At 33.2% G+C, this 20,097-nt stretch overlaps 1 protein-coding gene across 5 annotated transcripts; it reads right to left on the bottom strand.

Annotated features, from left to right (window-relative positions):
• Positions 1 to 663: 663 nt before the first annotated feature.
• On the bottom strand, positions 664 to 19,609 carry LOC105212823 (uncharacterized). 5 transcript variants are annotated; one of them, XM_054231909.1, is made up of 9 exons: positions 19,439 to 19,609; positions 19,229 to 19,263; positions 12,684 to 13,502; positions 12,231 to 12,528; positions 11,292 to 12,165; positions 10,912 to 11,215; positions 10,669 to 10,823; positions 10,452 to 10,607; positions 664 to 7,641 (listed from the first exon to the last, which is right to left on the bottom strand). In XM_054231909.1, exons 3-9 carry the CDS (start codon positions 13,367 to 13,369, stop codon positions 4,655 to 4,657), a joined length of 5,460 nt encoding a protein of 1,819 aa, XP_054087884.1. In that variant the 5' UTR covers positions 13,370 to 13,502; positions 19,229 to 19,263; positions 19,439 to 19,609; the 3' UTR covers positions 664 to 4,654. The 5 variants fall into 5 exon arrangements, with proteins under 5 accessions (XP_054087884.1, XP_011183414.2, XP_011183416.2 ...); XM_011185112.3 differs by having other exon boundaries at positions 11,292 to 12,168; positions 19,439 to 19,608; XM_011185114.3 differs by lacking the exon at positions 19,229 to 19,263 and having other exon boundaries at positions 11,292 to 12,168; positions 19,439 to 19,608.
• Positions 19,610 to 20,097: the final 488 nt, after the last annotated feature.

Raw genomic sequence — 20,097 nt, 5'->3', positions numbered from 1 at the left:
GATACACCACATAAAAAATCTAAGCATATTCTGGTAAGACTAAAAAAAAAATATTTTCCACGTATTATCTTCCCCCTCCACTTCACATTCTATCTGTTCTATTATTTACATGACTATTTCGATGTTGAATTATTAAAACATTTCTGTAAGTTTTGTTGAAGATGAAAAATGTAGGTGAAAAATGCTCAAGGAACTATCATCATTTTGCCCAACTACTGTTATTTTCGAAGTAGCTGTCTCTGTCATTAATGTTATCAAAAATACCACTATTGTCATCTATATTTTCTCCACCTGGTGGAAACTGCATAAGATTGCTATTTATACCCTCAAGGCTTAATGATGGAGATGATTGAATGCTACTAAGACTTATTTGGTCATCGTATAGGTCAATATTAATAATTGTATTATGTTCACTGCTTCTCCCCGTAAAATAAGTCTCCAAACTATTTGAGCTCGAGTTTGCATTGTTTGTTAGATCCGAAACTTCGAACAAATTTTCGTCCGTTTTTGTGGTAAGTAGCTTATAGTGACGGGTTTCTTTCTTAATGTATTCCAGCGACATATTTTCCTTTCCAATATTATCAACAGATTTGTTTGTTTCTTCTTGTTTGTGAATTGTTTGTAATTTTTTCTCGACTCTGATGAGATCAAAATTTTTGGCACTTGAGCTATTATTTTGATCGACGATATCAGCATTGCTGGCACTAATCGAAGTTGTTACTGCAGTGTTAACAGCGCCTAAGCCTAAAATAAAAGGGAATATAAATTATTTTTAAATACATTGGATATACAATATATAAAGTTCTTCAGCCTTGCATGACCTTTATATGGACGTGAGTGAAATACCTGTTTATAAACCAGTTATTTACTATGTATAACAGTCATAAATTTCTAAATATAATATATAGATATAAGGATACAATTATTTATATTATATGTTATATTATGTTATTAACATTTTCTTGAGTTACGAATCGAAACGGAAAAAATAGATGAAAAAATTTCATTCTCACTTGCTACTTAAGAAATAAATGAAAAATTCTTTGGGCAGACGAAAGCAAGATACGACGGTGTAGGACTTCTTCACTGTAACAATGGAAAGTCAGATGTCGTGATTGGTGTCCTGTCACCAATTTTAATCGGATTTCTTCATTTCAATAGAATTTCTTGATTTAGCCAAGGAAGTGGCTTAAGTAGTAATGCTGCACTCTAGTTGATAATTAAGATTTATACAGTAGACCGTACCGCACAAGAAATACTAAAGCAAGTATTATCGAGAGAAAAATCAGATTTTATAGTTATTTTATTTATCTACAACAAAAACAAACTACAGTATAATATTGCACCTCACAGCGAAAATGATGTAGTTACAAAAAACCAAATATATTGCACTTTGTGGGATGCCCCTTACTATCAATAACTGCTTTCTTACGTTTCAGCATGGGTTCTACCAATTTCTTTGTATAGTTTGGAACAATTTTATTCCGTTCTGTTTGCAGTGCGTTTTTCAAGTCGGCTTTATTTCTAATTTGGTATTTTCACATGTCTCGTTCCTAAACGACCACAGATTCTCAATTGCATTCAAATCTGGTGTTTGTACTATGTGGACAGTTCCAAATAAGCCAACTTTGCACAACTCCGAATTTGAGCTTCGGACCTTTATTTTAATAGTACCGAATGTTATCAAAAGTATTTAATTTTGCGGCATTTTGTAGCAAATTTCGTTTCAAAATGTCCAGATACACACTCTTGTACATAGTACAATCGATGAATTCCAAGTTTCCGACACCAGGACATGCATCCCCACACCATTACATGCTCGCCATCATGTTTTACGGTACTACGTAAATTTTGCGTTTGTAGCTCAGCAATTGGTTTTGTCCATACATATCTATTTCTATCCGATATAAAGAGGTTGTTATTACTCTGATCTCCAAAAATTACGGTATTCCAGAAGCTTGCAGGCTTATATAACTGTTCGATTGTATGTACCTAATCAATAAATTAGTAACAGTTTTTAATTTCGAAACATAAACATGATTTTTTACTAAGCGATTTTTCATTTCGTTGCTGCATCATTTTGGCAGTGAGCCACTGCACAATAAGCGTTGTGTATACAAAAAGTAGTAGTGGAGTTGAATTTTCATTCAATATACTGCTATTTTTAATATATTGCTATTTTTGAATCACTGTGATTTCAGTGATTGCTATTTTTAAATCACTGTGATTTTATATTGCTATTGCGATCGCAACAAATAAACGAATTTATGAGAATTTGTACTTAAAATGTAAAATTAGGAACATTTAACTGCTTTTGTAATCACCGTAACCAAAATGATCGAAATCGCAACTAAAATTGCTACTGTGATTACTGAACTGTGATTGCTACTCTCCGAACTGCTATTGCTACAGTGATCGAATTAGAATTACTGATCTCCTATATGTACTGTGATCGAACTCAAAAACTGAGCTATAAATCACTGCTATTTACAAAAATTGTTATATGCGATTTTTCAATCACAGTGAAAAAATCACCGGTGGTGAAATATCGCTCATCACTACAATATACATACCTTCAATAGTTGCTTTAAAATAATAAGGACAGGGATGAATAAAAAGTAAACTTCAATTCAATTGTACAATATTTATAAAAACAAATTCCGTTAGAAAATTTTAAAGTTTTTGCACACATTTCGTAACCAGCCATTTTTTGTTCAACAAGATCAAAATACGGGTGTGCGTTTTAATAAGGACAGCGTGTCGTTTCAATATAATAACGAAAGTATTTGTAGTAAAACGCGTTTATTTTCAAAGACTAATACTTTAAGTTTCAATATCAATCAATTAGAACCCGATTATTTTCATTATTGAAAAATATGCGAAAGGGTAAGCCGTGATATCCAAAAACCCGAGAACATTTTAAAAAATTTGAAGATAATATGGCACATAGGCGAATAATTTATTAAGACAACGACCCAAAACTCACGGCTAAGTGTACAAAAGAGCGGTTGGAGGTCAACAACTTCAATATAGTCAACGAAATCTTCGGATCTATATTCCATAGAAAATTTTGTGGAATACAGTGAAATACAATGAAAGGAAAGTTCCCAATGAATAATATAAGCTTTGGCAATTTTCAGAATTCTGGAACGCATTTCCGGTTTTAATCTGCTAAAACCTAGTTTACTCCATGCCGAAGCGATGTGGATCCAATTTAAACAACCACGGATATTCAAAAAACCTATTAAACTAATTTGAAACGAATATTAACACAATTGAAGGTAGCCTAGTTTCTTTTTTTTTTTGTTTAATATTGTTATTTTTTTAGAAAACTGAAGGTGTCCTTATTATTTTTCACATGTCAAAAACGGCAAATTAAAAAAAAAAAAATACAAAGCTTTGCTAAATCTTCGTAAAATAAAAAGAAACATTTAATTTGAATATGCTGCCAATAAATTTGCTTTATTAGTTGTCTTTGATTCCCTCACATTTCTAGATGGACATTGACTTCATCTACACTAGGACACTGTCCTTATTATTTTTCACATAACTGTAGATCTAAATTAGTTGTACAGATTTGAATACAATTAACTTATATGTTGTTTTATTTTGGATTAAGTAAAATCTGTTTGATATTACAGAGGATTAAACTATTTACAATTGCATTCTAAAATATATATGTATCTTTCACAATACTATTGTGTCTCAACAAATATCAATTACATACACATATCACCGGATTATGGCGTACCTTATGAAAATATTTGAAGTATAACAGAATTGGATGTATGATGAGCGACACAAATTAGATAAAACTTGTATCGTTATTATTTGCTAAGTAGAAAAGGCCACCGATTTGCCTCTCCTGTAATATTTAAATAAATCTAACTAGCACCCATTTTCTTTAACACGATGTACATAGCAATAACATAAAAAATCACTTTATGACCTTACATATATGAAGTTTAACGGCAAATAAAGACCAGCAAAATAAAAAAATTGCTTCCCAAAGTTTAAGTTACAGAAAAAATGATTTGGTTACTATTCTGGATAATAATGAAAATTGTGTAAATTACATCAGTATTGACGAACACGTGTAAGAATAGACAGAGCATATAAAGAGGATGTTTAACATATAATTGAGAATGGAAACATTGTTTTTATGTTAATAAAGTTAAAAACAACAATGCTCACTGTCTTAAAAATCGGGAAACACTTTATGAAACGTATTTCCTCTATTTATGTATTGTGCATAGGATGGTATCAATTAGTCGGCGAAGTTTTAATAATTCGGGAGGAATTTACAGTGGCAGTGGCCGGTTTTCTTCTGTTCCTGTGTTTACTCGAAGGGAAACATATAGCGATACGCCATAATCTTATATTTATTGTAAGAATCGGTGATTAGGATGTATGTAAATGCATTCTCAGACATGATTAACATTATGTTAATATTATCCATAAGGGCAAACTAGCCTTTCAAAAATAAGTTTAACCATATACTTTTATTTTTTAGAATAACGCTTTTGTATTCCAGCTAACAGCGTCTGTGATAAAATTTTTTCAATCATCACCATTGTCATTGTAGCAAGCATTATACATATATATAGAACGTAATAACTACACACAATATACAAAACAAAGCGAAGACTAATTCTTATCTCTTGCGTCGCTTAGTTTTCTTCTTTGTTGTACATGACGGTGGAACTACATTTATATTAGTTAAAGTTGTTTGCATTTCTGATGTACTCATTCCAAGGACAGGCACATCTTGATCGGAACCAGCTTTTCGGTTCTCCATTTCCAAGTTGCTTTCTTCCGCAGACGATGTAGACGATGACGTCGCAGCATCAATCGCAGCCATAAGGTTTATTTTATGTTCCAGTCTCTTTGTTTTTAGTTTTATGGGAACATTAATGATTGCATTATTTGTTGGTAAAACGAAACCATTGTCATCTGAAGTGGTAGCCGGGACGGGCCCTTCACTATCGGTTGTTGTATTTGGGGATACACGAGCAATGATGTTGTCATTTGACTTTTGTTTATCTATTTTGTTTAAACCAGACAAAGAACAGGAAGTAATTTTAGTTTTTGCTGTCACGGAATCTAAATCAGATTTTATTGTTGTAATTAATGGGCGTAACTCATCATCGTCTTCGAAAGTGGCAACATCTTCCTTTTGTTTGTTTGCATCTGCTTGTTGTCTTTTTCGCTTTTGTTTTTTACTCAGTTTTTTCTCTTCGATAACAACAATTTCCTCTGAGGTAGAAGAATTTGCTGAACTTAATGATTTATCATTTGTTGTTCCTGTGTTGGTAGTGTTAGTTTCTTGGGAACTATGTTCCAAACTCAAATATTGATCTTCGCCATCGTTAAGTAACTTATAGTCTGGTGTTGTTGCGTCTCCCATCTCCGAATTGAAAGTTACTTGATATTCTTTTGACAATTTTTCTTCATCACAGATACTGTCATTTTCACAGTGCAATGATCCACATAAAGCGAAAATTAAATTTTGTTGGCTAAGCGCTTTTGGAAGTAAGGGTATTTTTCCATCTTGTTTAGGATTTTCCTGCAGTGGGCTATCAAAATTAATCAAACTTAATTGTTCGGCCATATCTTTGCCCTTTGTAGCTGATTTATTTTCTTTTTCCATTAAAATTGAACAATATGGATAATTGTCGATGTTTTCCAATGTGGGTAAAGGTGGCAATGACTCTAGTGGTTGTAGGGAAGGAAATCCATCGAATGACCATTTGCTGTCGCTATTATTTTGATCTTTAGGTGTATTTTTAATTTGGTCTTTCCCTATAGGTTCCAGTTGATTAGATGAATCAATTTCACTATTTTCTTTGACGTTTTCCTTACTTTTAGCACTCATTTTTGTATAACCGGCTGTGCCAGTGCATGAATTCGCAATAGGTTTCAAATGTGTTGACGAATCGGTAATAATATTTTCTTTTTGTTCTGACATTATCTCCTTTATTTTAACCGTTTTTTTGGTTTTACCAACTGTACCCAAACTTGGGTAGTTATCGACTGACTGCACTTTAGATTTTAAGTCGTCACTATTTACAGTCTTCCATACTGAATTATTTGGTTTCGTAAATTGAGGACTTTCACAAATTTCAGAGTTCGACTGAACAAATGACAAATTTCCTTTTACTTCATCTAAGTTGGCGGAAATTATCTCATTTTTTGATATTTCGTTATCATTTTTCTTTTTTAATGAGTCTTTTTGGTTTTTTGTAATATTCATAGTTACGTTTTTTTCAATTTTGTTAACAAAAGATGTGCTTTCATCATCATTTTCGTTGGCATGTGTCTTTTCAATTACTTTCCTGGGGTTTCTATTAATGTCTTTCTTCTCGTGTGTTTTGTTCGTACATCCAGCCTCTATTGCAATGTCTAGTTTAAACTCGGTCTCTTTATTTAATTTGTCACACTTAATATTATTTTTTGTCAACGTTACAATATTGTTGCTATTATTTCCGACTTCTCCGAGTAGAGTATTTATTTTTGATGTATCTGGTAAATCAGTTGATTTTGTAAGATTGGTAAAAGTTACCATGTTGCTCCTATTTTCTGATTTATTTTGATTAAGTTGTGGATTATCCTTGAGAGAACATAATTTTTTGGATTTTTTTGTTGCAGATGATTTTAGATCCTTATTTTTGGTTTCGTTTTCGATTTGAGATAATTGGCCCTTAAGGAGTTCTCTATCGTCTGAAATATGTTTATTTCTAATTTTCACAACAGGTAAAGGTGTCATTCGTTTAAATTCTATGACCTCTTCCTTAACCGATGACAGGCTTTTAAGGTTTTTTTTCGATTCGGTTCTGTTCGTAGTGTCACATAAATTTAAACCATTAGAGGTGTTACATTTGTTTACATTATTATCATGAACCAGTTCTACCATACATCCAAGGTCAGATTTCACATTTTGCTGAATATTCCTAGTTTCATTTATTATAATATCGCTAGTTGACTTATTACTTTCTGTTGGGCTCAAATTTAATTTCTTCATATTTTGAGTTTTGATTCGTCCACTTTTCTGGTTTCTCTCCCTTTTGCTTAGTTCAGCATCTACTTCTTTCGCTATAACCGGCACAATTAGTTTATTTTTTATTAATTCAGGCGGCTTGCAAAATTCTTCATTTTCACTGTCTACAGTCTTTCCCACTGCTTGGTGGATATTTTTGTCACACAAGATCGCCACAACGGGGCGAAACAAAGATTCATCACAATTCTCGTGTATAATACTCTCTTCAGCTGCTAGTTGCGATACAACTTCATCCAGAATGTCTCTTTTTACTTCAGTCGAAATGCCTGAAAAAACTGTTGTTACCGTCCCCAGAGGATTCACAACTTTTTCTACTGAGGGTGTAGACGATTTTTGGATCTCAGAAATTTTCTTATTTTCATCACAGCTTAGTTGAAAGTTTTTATATTTGTCGTGATCGACATCAGAAACCAAATTCCAAGTACCCAATGCAGTCAACGTTCCTGACGTCGAAGTGAGAGAGGAGGGATATGAAGCCATGGCTTTTAGGCTGTTATCAGAATCGTCTTCACCAATGTCAGGATCTGCGCGGGCATCATAGAAGGGAACATTATCAGACGAAGTAACCCCAGACGCTAATCGACCTTCAATAAAAAATACAGAGAAAGAGAAGAAAAACAAAACATATTGTGAGAAAGAAGCATTAACAAAAAGCCAAAAGCATTATTCTTTTTAAATGAATGTTCGCAGTGCTATGGAATCTGTTCATATTTAAACCCGTTATCCTCTTATTGAAGCAAAATATTTGTTATGTCAAAAAAGTAACTTCATTATGAATTTTTCGATACTCTGAGAAAATATCAAGTCAATTCCAGCAAAAGTTGTCACAAAATAGTTAATTTCAATTTGGCAAACTGCTGTGCAACTATGATACTCAACAAAAGCATAGCAATGCAACATAAAACATTGTAACTTGATGTACTGAGAAACAAAGAAACAAAAGCATTTGAAAATATTGTTTCAACCAAACAAACTATGTTTTATTTTTATATGAAGATGTAAATGATAATGTAAGCAGTTGTTACGAAACTAATATTAATATTAAGCAATCCATGCTAATTTAATTACGATAATATCTGTTCTTTATTTAAAATCAAATAAGAGTTTATCCTTAATCGCGAATACCTGCCTTTGGCTTTTTCTAAAACTATTCTTCTCTAGTCTTCTCTTTCAATGTTTTTTTATATATCACTGCCTTCATATCTTCAACATTGAAAAGTGATAAATGTGAATTTAACGAGAGGGATCTTGTGAAATATGGGCTATTAAAAGAAAGTATTAACATGTTAAACATAAGTAACTTCAGCACACCCTTTTTGGAACTATATATAAATATTGAATGAAGTAATTGATATAATAAAACCGTAAAGAGAATTAGAATTAGCTATTTATGTATATTTGCTCAATAAATCACTAAAAAAGGAACGCAGATTCCGAAGACTCCAACTCGACAGTTCAGGTTTTATTTTAACACTAGATTTACGCATGCTGATTAATAAGTATACATTCGATTATGCGAACTAAGGGGATCTGCGGGGAAGAGGAATGAACGTATATATAATTCATTACTTAACCAAAAGCCACGTGTGTTTTTAAATAGTACTATTAACGTTTTATATTTGTATATATAATGTTCAAATTTGGATGAGTCAAATTGGGCCGTTCCGTAAATCTAATTTTATAAATTAACATTCATCTTCCTTTTATATGATACAACAAACGCATAAACACATTTTCTGTCTCTAATATTTATTAATAAAGAATCATCATCCCTTGGAATGAGTCAATTATAAAATAAATAAGGAATAAAAACAAAACACACCATTAAATAGAAGACACGCCTACCAAAATATCTAGAAGATGTAAGCATTTACTGCACTTTAATAAAAAAGCATTACTTCAAAGTGTTCACTGTAATGGTATTTTAGTTATACGTATTGTATATACAGAGGTAGTCAAAATTATTTACACATCGGACGTTGTTTTACAAGTTTCACACAAAAATCGTTCGCTTGTTGTTGTTGTTGTCGCAGGGTAACAAAATGCTATGTTGTTGTAAACCTTGATCTATTCCCGAGGGAATGAAGTCGGTTTGGCTAAGAAATATGGTGGAGAAATAAGCAAATGAACTACATGCTCGCAGTAGTCAACAAATTTACACACATTTTTTTTGCGTCAAAAGTATTTACAGACGGCGATTTAGCCTTTATCCTTGGATTTGGTTTAAACAAAAGTAGTAATTGGATTCTATTGCATTCATAACAACCTAACTCAGCCTTAAAATATAAAAATTGGTAAATAAAATGTCGAAAACCAAGGAATTATCGATTATAACTAGATTGGAGACTGTTACTAAGTTTAAGACTCGGGTTTCGGCTTCGGAGTTAGTAAAAATTTATAGAATTTGATGGAATACTGTTTATAATGTTTAAAAAAAGGGACACGAAATATTACAAGGACAATTTAAATATAACTGGGCGGAAACCGGTGATAACCCAAAGAGAATGCAGAAGATTAGTAGGAACTGTCATACAAAATCCCACAATTAGTCCTGTTAATATTGCAGCAGCATCGAATCAACATATTGCATGAACAATCAATGATGCTACACTGTTAAGGGCATTTAAAAATAGTAACATAAATACTTACGTTGTGCATAAAGTTGAGCACATATTGACTACATTTTACAACAGGATAATGCTCCATTTCATGAAGGATCTTTACCTACAAAAGTCTTTAATGAAGCAAATCAAGTTGACATGCGCGGTGCCCGGACCTAACTTTATTGAAAAAGTTTGGGGTTGCGTTAAATATCAGGGGACAATTGATATAATAACCGAAATCGCCGAAATTACCGATATTTGGTCTAAATTAACTGTTAACTTAGCGTACAATTGGGTTGAATCAATTCGGACCATAAAGCAGGCTGTTATTGATACCAATGGTAATGTAACCAATTATGAATTTATCGCCTTAGAATTGGAACTTCTACTGAACATTAAAATTGTATAGTTATGATTAAATAAGAACTGGATAATAGAGTTCAAATTGTGTGTAAATACTTTTGACGCAAAAAAGAAATGTGTGTAAATACTTTTGACTACTCCGCCATATTTCTAGCTATTCTTGCCAAACCGACTTCATTCGCTCGGGAATAGATCAAGGTTTACAACAACATAGCATTTTGTTACCCTGCGTCAACAACAACAACAAGCGAACGCTTTTTGTGTGAAACTTGTAAAACAACGTCCGATGTGTAAATAATTTTGACTACCTCTGTATATATATAAATGAAATTGTACAATGGTAATCTTAAATCATTAGCTCGAAGAATATAAAAAAATATTATAAAACATGCACCACCGCCCGAACTAAAAATAACCCATTTACTTACATGTATTTTTCCGATCATCGGACACAGATGGTGATTCACGCATAGCATCGGCCAGGTCCTCCTTCAATCGAGAATCACCATGCGCCATAGCAAAATCAGAATCCAAGTGTTCGTGACGAAAACGATCCATCAGCTTCGGGCTTTGCTCTACACTACCTAAAATTAAAAGTTACTCATTCAAATATTATTAATTAAGAATTGCACAATATGTACTTACTATATGAGCCAGATTCAATGAGCACCGGCAAAGTGCATCGTGCTGCTGCAGTTACAGGCATACTCAATGGATGCGAACGAATTGCTGATGCTGAATTTGTGGACTTCGATACCCCTATTTCAACAGCCTCAACATCAACATGGTTCAAATTGGAGCTGAATTATAATTTTCATATTAAATACATATATATATATATATATATATAATAAATATAAATATATAATATTAATTACGCATACTAACCCACTGGGAGTGTTATACGTTTTGAATACACATTGTGGTCCCATCCAGAGACGACGATGTGGACCGGCGTGTGTTATTATTTCTACTTGAGATACCCAACTTTCAGATTTTTGCTCCAATTCATCATAATGACGTATGCTATCCAATAAACATAAGTTTCTGTCCTTTATAAGCCAATTATCATTTTCTAACGGAGGTGCCAACTCATGAGATCCATCCCTTCGCCTACCAAGGTTCCATTGAGCTTTAGCCTCCACTTCCAATTCAATTGGAGTGTCATCACAAATTTTATCTTTGGCAATATCTATATCGTATTAAATATCAATACAGTATTAAATATTATATATTCTTCTGATTTGAAAGTTGTATATTTTAATTACTTGATGCAAGTTTTGTATCCAAATCGTATTGTATAAGAGCACCGTGTCCAGCCATAACAAAAAGTGAATCAACAGATTTACGCTGCATACGATGCGATGCTTCTCGAGTGACATTAGGTGGTTCAAGTAACCATGAACGCGATTTCGCAAAAATGGCACAAACGCTCAAAGGTTTTCCATTATCATCAGATAGGGAAGAGTGTCTTTGACGTTGTGAAGCAGTAGATGTACCACTATTACCTACACCGATTTTACCGGGCATAACAAGTCCGGCGGATCCGGGGGGTGATCCGAGTGCGAATGGCTGTCGAAGTTGAGCTAAAGCTTGAACTATTGTGGGACGTGGAAATGGTGGTAGAGTTGTATTGTGGTAAGGTTGTAGAGATTGCATAAAAGTGGTACTTTCTGAATGTGAAATTGGAGAATTTGAACGACCTTCTGCTGATAGGCCCGCGGAGCGATGAAATCGTGACAGCTTATTGACAACATGTAGAGATGTATGTGTTCGCACTCCCATTGGACCACCGTAGGGTGTAATTGGAAATACATGAGTAGTTCCTCTTAATGTTGAAACCGCTACCCAACGTGAATCTAGAGAAAAGGTAATGTTTTGCACCTTTGCACTAGTATCACCCCTATGTAGTACATATAAATGATGTACCGCTGCTAAATTCGGGCTTGCGGGATGTGGCTGGATTCGGAAAACGTGGAAATCATGACCACGACGATCAGCGGTAAGTAATAGCATGCCTGAATTATCAAACTCCATTGCGACAATAGCTTCTGCGTGAGCGACAAAATGTGCTATTATAGGCTCATCACCAACGCCGCCAGTAGCAGATGTTGTTGACGTGGGGCTGTAGTCATTAATAGTCTTCTGAAAGAAGAAGACATAAACCAAATTGAATATAAAATAAACAACTTGGATATAATATTAACCTCTATATCCATTATCGTAACAATGCCAGCTTGTTTGGCTTCCACGCCAGTAATGGAATCAAAACTACTATTTTTCGATATACTGCCGCTACTTGACGTTCCAGTCAATCCTGCTGCCACCTGTTCACCAAGCTCTCGCAACCCTTTTCCAAACGATTTTGCAGCATTTAATACAGTGGCTGTGTAACTGGCTACACCCTCACCATCCCAGCCTCCAGCACTGCGCTTTGACGGAATTAGCCTGTGCTCAGCATAGGCCAGCCAGCGTTGACCCAAAGCGACGGGATTTGGATTGATGCTTTATTTATAATAATTAATATATATTAGCATTAATTTTAACTTTGGAATACTTAAATATAATATTAATAAAAACAACACATACATATACATAGGTATGTATGTATTGATATTATACTTAAGGCAATACCATACAATGCATTGTATCTTACTCACCCAGGACTCGGATAACATGTGGTTATTGATAGCCGATCCTCTAAAGTTCGGGCATCAAAAACAGCTATACGCTCATGGAATACAATCACAACAGAAGAGCGATTGGCCAGTACGTCCAGAACTGCGTTTTTAAATTTAATCGTCTTCACTTGCTTTCCAGTTTTAAGAGAAACAAAATTAACTGTACAAAACTGCAGCTGCGAGGATGCTGCACTGCTGTCCACCAATGCAATAATAGGCCTTTTTTCGGCATAAATATCTATTGCCTCATCAGCACGCCCATGTTCGTTCGCGGATCGCACTAAGATCGGTGTCGGCAGAACTCGTAAAGTTGAGACCACACCATGACGCCATGAAAGCACTTCAATAGCCTCACCGTTAGCAGGTATAGCCCATACTTGAACGCCAAGACCGTAGCCTAATAATAAAAGTAACGGTGGTGCTGCACTCCCCTCCATTTCCCAATCTGTACCAAAACATGGATCACTTATATCGGCAGCCGTTTCAAACCGTGCCCAAATAATTGTATCTTTGGGCTCAGTATGTGACTGATGGGCTACTAGTGTAACATCGCTAATGAATCCGAAAGCAGAGTCTAAAATTGAACGATCGCTTACAACTTGAGGCGGCACAACTGCAGGCGCGGCTATGCCCCGCGACTGTCGCCGTGGTGAATCCGCAGACATCTTCCTTGTAAAACTCTCGGCGGAAGAAGTGCTAAAAACAGCACTTTACTCCAAGGGAGCTATTTATATATTATCAATCCGGTTTTTATTAAAATTTTTACCTAATATTTCCCAAGTACAAGCTTCCTCTTTTCTGAAAAATAATAATTTCATAAAAAAATTATTCAGATTAGCTATTAATAGGTAACAAGTCACTTATAATTTCAACCCATATATAAGAGAATTTTTAAACTTTTTTGAGTTCGACACGGTCCTAAAAAACAAATTTCTTTGCAAAATATCTTTTCAATAGGAAATTTTTGACCTTAACAAAGAAAAAGTTGATGGATTCGGGGGCAATTTGCAGTCATTTTGCCATCGTTTTCAATTATTAAAGTCAACGTTAAAAATATAATAAGTGAGGCAAGTAGAAGCATTATCTTCTTAATTAATGAATGTAGAAGTATGGACTCTCACAGATAGATATATAATGTTAAATAGATGGACATAACATATTTATAAATCACACAAAAGTTGAATATCATCTAACTCAACTACATTAATAAATGTTCCAATTAATGTTGAAGAATTTATTTGTTTTTTTAATTCATACTGAAGTTAAAATTTGTTCGACTATAGTATTTTTTTTAATGTATCGCGTACACTGTCTCAGTTCAAAAGATAGGATAGGTACAAAGCTGATCTTCGCGACAAAATTTTACTCAGATTTCTTCATTGGAGATGTGTTTATATATATTCATATTAATTACCAATTTCACACATTATCAAATTTGATAATGGTATGGTAATTGAGATATATTTTAGATGTTACAAACAACTTTTACATGAACAACACTAGCATACTCTTTTGAGAGAGTACAAAGCGTTTAATTTAAATATAGTATAAATCAATGTTTTAAATTTCGAAAAAGATTTGTAATAATTCTATAAAGTAACAAGAATGGAATGGCTTCGGGTGTCACCGAACATTTTATACTCTCGCAATTTATTTATTTAATTTTATTAGTATAAAAAACAATTTGACTCACATATTCGGCATATATAAATATATGGTATAAAGTCCAATGAAAGTTTGAAAACCCTAAGGTATAAGTTATTTTGGAGCTAGGGGAAGTTATGACCCGATTTCACTAATTTTTGGCACGGAGACATATTATTAGAAGAAACATATTTCCTCAGAATTTCTTCAAAATATCTGAGAGACTTAACTATATTTTCGGTAAAAAACTGAGGTCCTCATATTCGATATATAGGGTATTGAAAACTTGTGGACCGATTTCGGTGATTTATGGAAGGGCGATGCCACTCTTTAAGTGCAGTATTTTTGCAAAGTTATGTTTCGATATCTTCACTAGTGCTTACTTTATATATTGTAAAGTACACGATTCAGATCGACTTCAAAGTTCTGGTATATGGTAAGTAGGCGTGGTAGTGAACCGATTTGAACTATTTTCACAACGTATCATTGGGAACCAAAGATAATATTACAAACCAAATTTTATTGATCTTGGTCGAGTGGTTTCGGAGATATGGTTTTCACCCATAAGTGGGCGGAACCACGCCCATTTAAAATTTTGTATACCATTTTGAGTGCAGCTCTTCTGTACCATCTTTATACTGAAGGTTTCTGGGGTTTTTTTTTTTACTGAATTAAAGCATTTTTAGTAGTTTTCAACATAACCTTTGTATGGAAGGTGGGCGTGGTTATAATCCGATTTCTTCTATTTTTGGACTGTATAAGGTAGTACCTAAAGGAAACGACTCTAGGAAGTTTGATTGATAGAAGATAGTGCGATCTTTCATATCAAATTTATGGCTTAGTTATTGCACTTTATGTGTTTTCGGTTTTCGCCATTTTGTGGTCGTGGCAGTGGTCCGATTTTGTTCTATGGTGCCAAGAAACACGTTGCCAAGTTTCATCCAGATATCTTAATTTTTACTTAAGTTACAGCTTGCACAGACGGACAAACAGACATCCGGATTTGAACCCCACTCTTCACCCTGGTATATATAACCCTATAACACTATACCTAACTCGTTTAGTTTTGGGTGTTACGTTATGTGAACAAAAATAGCAACTTTGTTGTTAGAGTATAAAAAGGTCTTCAAATTTTCATTTCAAATTGCTGTAAAAAAGTTTAGTATTACGTTGTACAAGTTTAAAATAGCTCTAAAATCTCGTTAATTTCTGACAATTATATTCTAATGCAGTATTTATACAGGAGAAAGTAAGCATTTAATGCATTACCCTATCCTTTATATACCAAATATAAAGATTTTCGTCCTTGACGGTGTCTTCATAACAAAAATAATCTTAATATTGCCACGATCATAATGTGAATTTGTACTAAATTAGATAAGTAAATTTCCTCAGCGCATGTTATATGTTAATATTATACCAGAAAGGAGGCAATAGGTTGATCCTTTAGTTTTTTAACTATTCTAGTACCCGTTAGATGGCTGTACATGTACATATATTATACATGGAAAACGGATACTAATCACAATGAGTATTTTTTTATATTGTTTATTAGTATCATCCCTTGTTATAGTACATATAAATATCAAAATCAGTCGAGTGCTTAATGTTTTGTGAGTTTTAGAGTTTGACTATCTAGAATATCTTGCAAGAAAATTTATAAACTTTATATTTTATTTAATTTAGCTTTATGAAAACTTATTTCCTATAAATATTTTTGTAGATAGAGGTAGTCAAAATTATTTACGCATCGAACATTTCTTACAAATTCCACAGAAAATGCACTTCCTTGTTATAAACTTTGTTTTAAATGTCTGTAAATGTTTTTGACATCATCAGTTCATTCGCTTTGTTCTCTGTCAGCTATTCTTTCCAAACAGACTTCGTTCGTTGCGACGCCATTAATTCTGCGAAAGCATCCTAGTGGAAACTTGTTGAAGAACATTACGTTATGCTCCTTGACAGGAACCATACGGAATTTTAATGTCATCGACTGAAGTATTTAGATCAATACTGAATTGAATTTTAATTCCGCTTAAGTTACATCATTATGAATGTAAAACTTTATCATTTATCTCAAAACAAAATTTTTCAGGTCAAGTTCTTTCGCGTGGAATTATTTTCTGCATTGGCGGCCTTCAGCCACGCTTCAAAAAAATAACCTAAGTCGACCCAACAAAGAGGTGGAAATGGAAAGTTCTTTCGCGAAGAACTACTTTCTGTATAGTCGGCTTTTGGCCGCGCTTCCAAAAAATAACCGCTATAATCCGATATTAATGTGCGAAAATCTCGTAAACGGTGTGAGATATCATTTTTTTAGGTGTTTATTTTGGCCTAATTAACATAAAAATGGCCTCAAATCTTGTGACCCCAGTAACTAAAATCTCCCCGATTAATCCATATAATATCGAAATATTTTTGGTTTATTGATTTTAGGTGAACCAATCATCATGAGTTATGATGTCCACGGCAAGAACTTTTTTTTGGCATGTCATGGGAGATTTGGTACCAACGGCTTCATTTTCGAATTTTGAAATAAAAAAATCACAAAATATTGTTTAAATATGTACCTTTGATATGCTGAATTGTCTAAATGAAATATATGATTGTTACATTACCCTTGGTTTTAGCCTCACCAATGGGCTAGCGATGGAATTTTTACATATTTGAATCGATTATAATCAAGAACATTTGACAATAATTTTTGTATGTGACATTCAGTTAAAACTTCTCCATTTGGTAATATTTGATTGAATGAATGTAGACATATAATCTTCAAATATTATTTTTATGTGCACATATTTATGTACATATAGGCAGGTTACAGTTGCACAAGTGCAATGCAATATTATGTGATACATACTTAAATTATTACTACAACTTCTGAAATACAAAAGCTTTAGAGATAGAAATAAGAGTCTTATACAAAAAATAAATATATGCATACTTCTCCAAAAAGTGAATGAAATTAATTGTAAAGAAACCACTGAAATAATGCGTCAGTACAGCGATATTACCTGTCGATATTTTACTCGTTGCGCATATATACATACTCATATGTATATGTTTGTATTTAATTTTGCATACATGTTTGAATGTGCTTAAGGAATATAATTTGTTTAGCATCTATTTTTTATACATACTGAACTTAGAACGATAGTACATAAAAATAAATTTCTTTGATTTCCTCATTTAAATTCTATGCTTGCTTATTTACTATTTATCATATTGGACTGTTTTGTTTACTACATAATCTTAACTACGACATTGTTTGAATATGTATTTTATAATTCTTACCAGAAATTTGGAGATTTATATCTCATTCTCTTGTGAAGCTAGTTAATATATTGGTTTCAAGTTCTTACTGATTTTAACACTTTTACCATTAAATGAAAAAATCCAAAATGTCTTGTATATGTTTGCTTTTAATTCAGATGTTGTGCACAAACAAAGAAAAATTACGAAATCGAATATTTCGTGCTCTATTCACTGTTCGTGATTTCCTTTGTTTGTATTTGCGATTCTCTTCTCTACTCCTAGATGAAGCAGTAAGACCCCCTTCACACAGGCAATTTTTGTTGCGGCAATTCTTATGTGCTGAACACATAGAAGACGACAAGCGACGAGCGACATCTGTCAAATATTAAAATACTCGCGTTCTTATATGCACAGATTTTTTGACAACAGCACGACTACGCGACAACAGGCTTGTAGTTGTCGTTGTCGCCAAATTAGAAATGTTTCTAATTTTGCCGACGACAATGGCCGCTGTAGAGCTGCCACTAACATGTGAAATGTAAAATTACTTAAAGTTCTCACAAGTATGACGTCATTTTGCCTGTAGAAACGTAAAATAGCTTTGATATATCATTTATAATAACAATCGATTATTTAAAACAAATAAATCGCCAATGTTTACATTTTTTGCGTAAATAATTTCACTTTAAACTAAATATGTAAATTTTATTGAAATGAAAGATGTTAGTACGGCAACAATGAAATTGCTGTTTGATATGTCGCTGCCTGTCGCTGTCTTCAAAATGTTCAAGACGCTGGCTTCAAAGCGACATTTGTGATCAGCCGTCGCTACGTCGTGTCGTGTCGTCGTCTTTGTGTTCAGCACTTTAGTTTTATAGAAGAGGGGGCGACGAGGAGAGGAGAATCGCGCCGAGTCTGCTGTGTTCGAGCAACACGCTTTGTGTTCTTATTCGTAACAGTTCGCTGCTACGTAACAGTGTTGCATTTGCGCACATTTTAAAATTAATGTATACAATATATTTGAAAATTTGAATTTAATAATTTAATTTTGTATGTAATTACCAAATACATATAGAAATATGAATAATATAATTAAAATGTGTTAGAAAATTGATAACGATAAAAATTAGTTAATGAAATATATTTTTTTTGCTTGGAAACGATGCTTACAAGAAGTTGAGAAAATTATATGAAAGAGAATGAGAGAAAGACACGAACAGAGTTGTCGAACAAGAATTGCTCGTGTGAACGCAATGGGCGACAGCAAAAGAGAATCGCCCGAGAATTAGCAACAGAAGTTGCCTGTGTGAAAGTGGACTAAACACTTTCGAATTCGTTCGAATTGATATGGCCAGAAATAAGAAAAAGTTTATACTAAATCACAATAACTATACATTCATTATATTTAAGTACAAATGTGTATATTCGCTTAGAAACTATACTATGAATAAATGCTAAGGAGAGTAAGATGTTTCATCGGGTATCTAATGCCTGATATCAGCAATGGATATTTTAAGAATTTATAACGTTTTAACACCATATTTTTTTATGATAATATTAAAACGATTTTGGGATGAAAAATCATTACTTAAAAGACTTTTCCAGAATGTATTTCAACTCACCAGCAATTATTTTCCGCAGTATATCAATATTTCATCTGGCAGCACAAATGATAACGAAAAACACAAAAGCATAGTGTAAAAAACAAATGAAGTTAAAGAAAATGATAAAGCACAATGTAAAATAATACCCAAAAAGTTATGACGCAGTTAAATTCGACTAACTGCAACAAAATAAAATCTTATCTATATATTTTCATCTAAATTGATTACCTATAAGAGGGTACACTAGAAAGATTTTTATTTTCACTTCTATAAATTAACACGGTGCGCAATATTTGATATTTGAGTTTGTATCGATACAACCAAATTCACTGAACAATTGTTACTACATTCCATTCAGTTCACAAAAAATAAGTAGGTTTCTACAATACAGGTACATTGTATACATTAATATTGCCTTTATACGCCTCGTTTTCACTAGCAATAATTATTGCTGACTATCGAGGTATAGAGGCGTTAACAAATCTTATCTTACTGAAGAAACGTTTAAAAATATAATATTTAACTTTTTGAAAAAATCTATATTTGGAATATAGAAACATCAGAAATTGAAAGCTCATATAGATATATTTTACAACCGTCCATTGACAAGTTTGTGTAGATATTTGAGTAATATTGCCTAAGCTAAAATTAACTAAAAGGCTGTTGAATATGCAAGACCATTTTCATTGGCATTCATGACAAGTTTACGCAATTCAATCAATTGGCACAATATTACCACAGAGCGCTCATTTAACTTATATTGCCATTTTTCCATTCTTATATAATTGCGACGTTAAATGAGTACCATATGAATATTAAATAATAATTTTGTACTAGCTGTATTCGATTGGTCACTTCTCTGCTCGCTTTCTTTGGGCGTTGGTTGC

The sequence above is a fragment of the Zeugodacus cucurbitae genome, chromosome 5, assembly GCF_028554725.1.
Source record: "Zeugodacus cucurbitae isolate PBARC_wt_2022May chromosome 5, idZeuCucr1.2, whole genome shotgun sequence".
Lineage (NCBI taxonomy): Eukaryota > Metazoa > Arthropoda > Insecta > Diptera > Tephritidae > Zeugodacus > Zeugodacus cucurbitae.
This window is presented reverse-complemented; position numbering and strand designations above follow the sequence as displayed.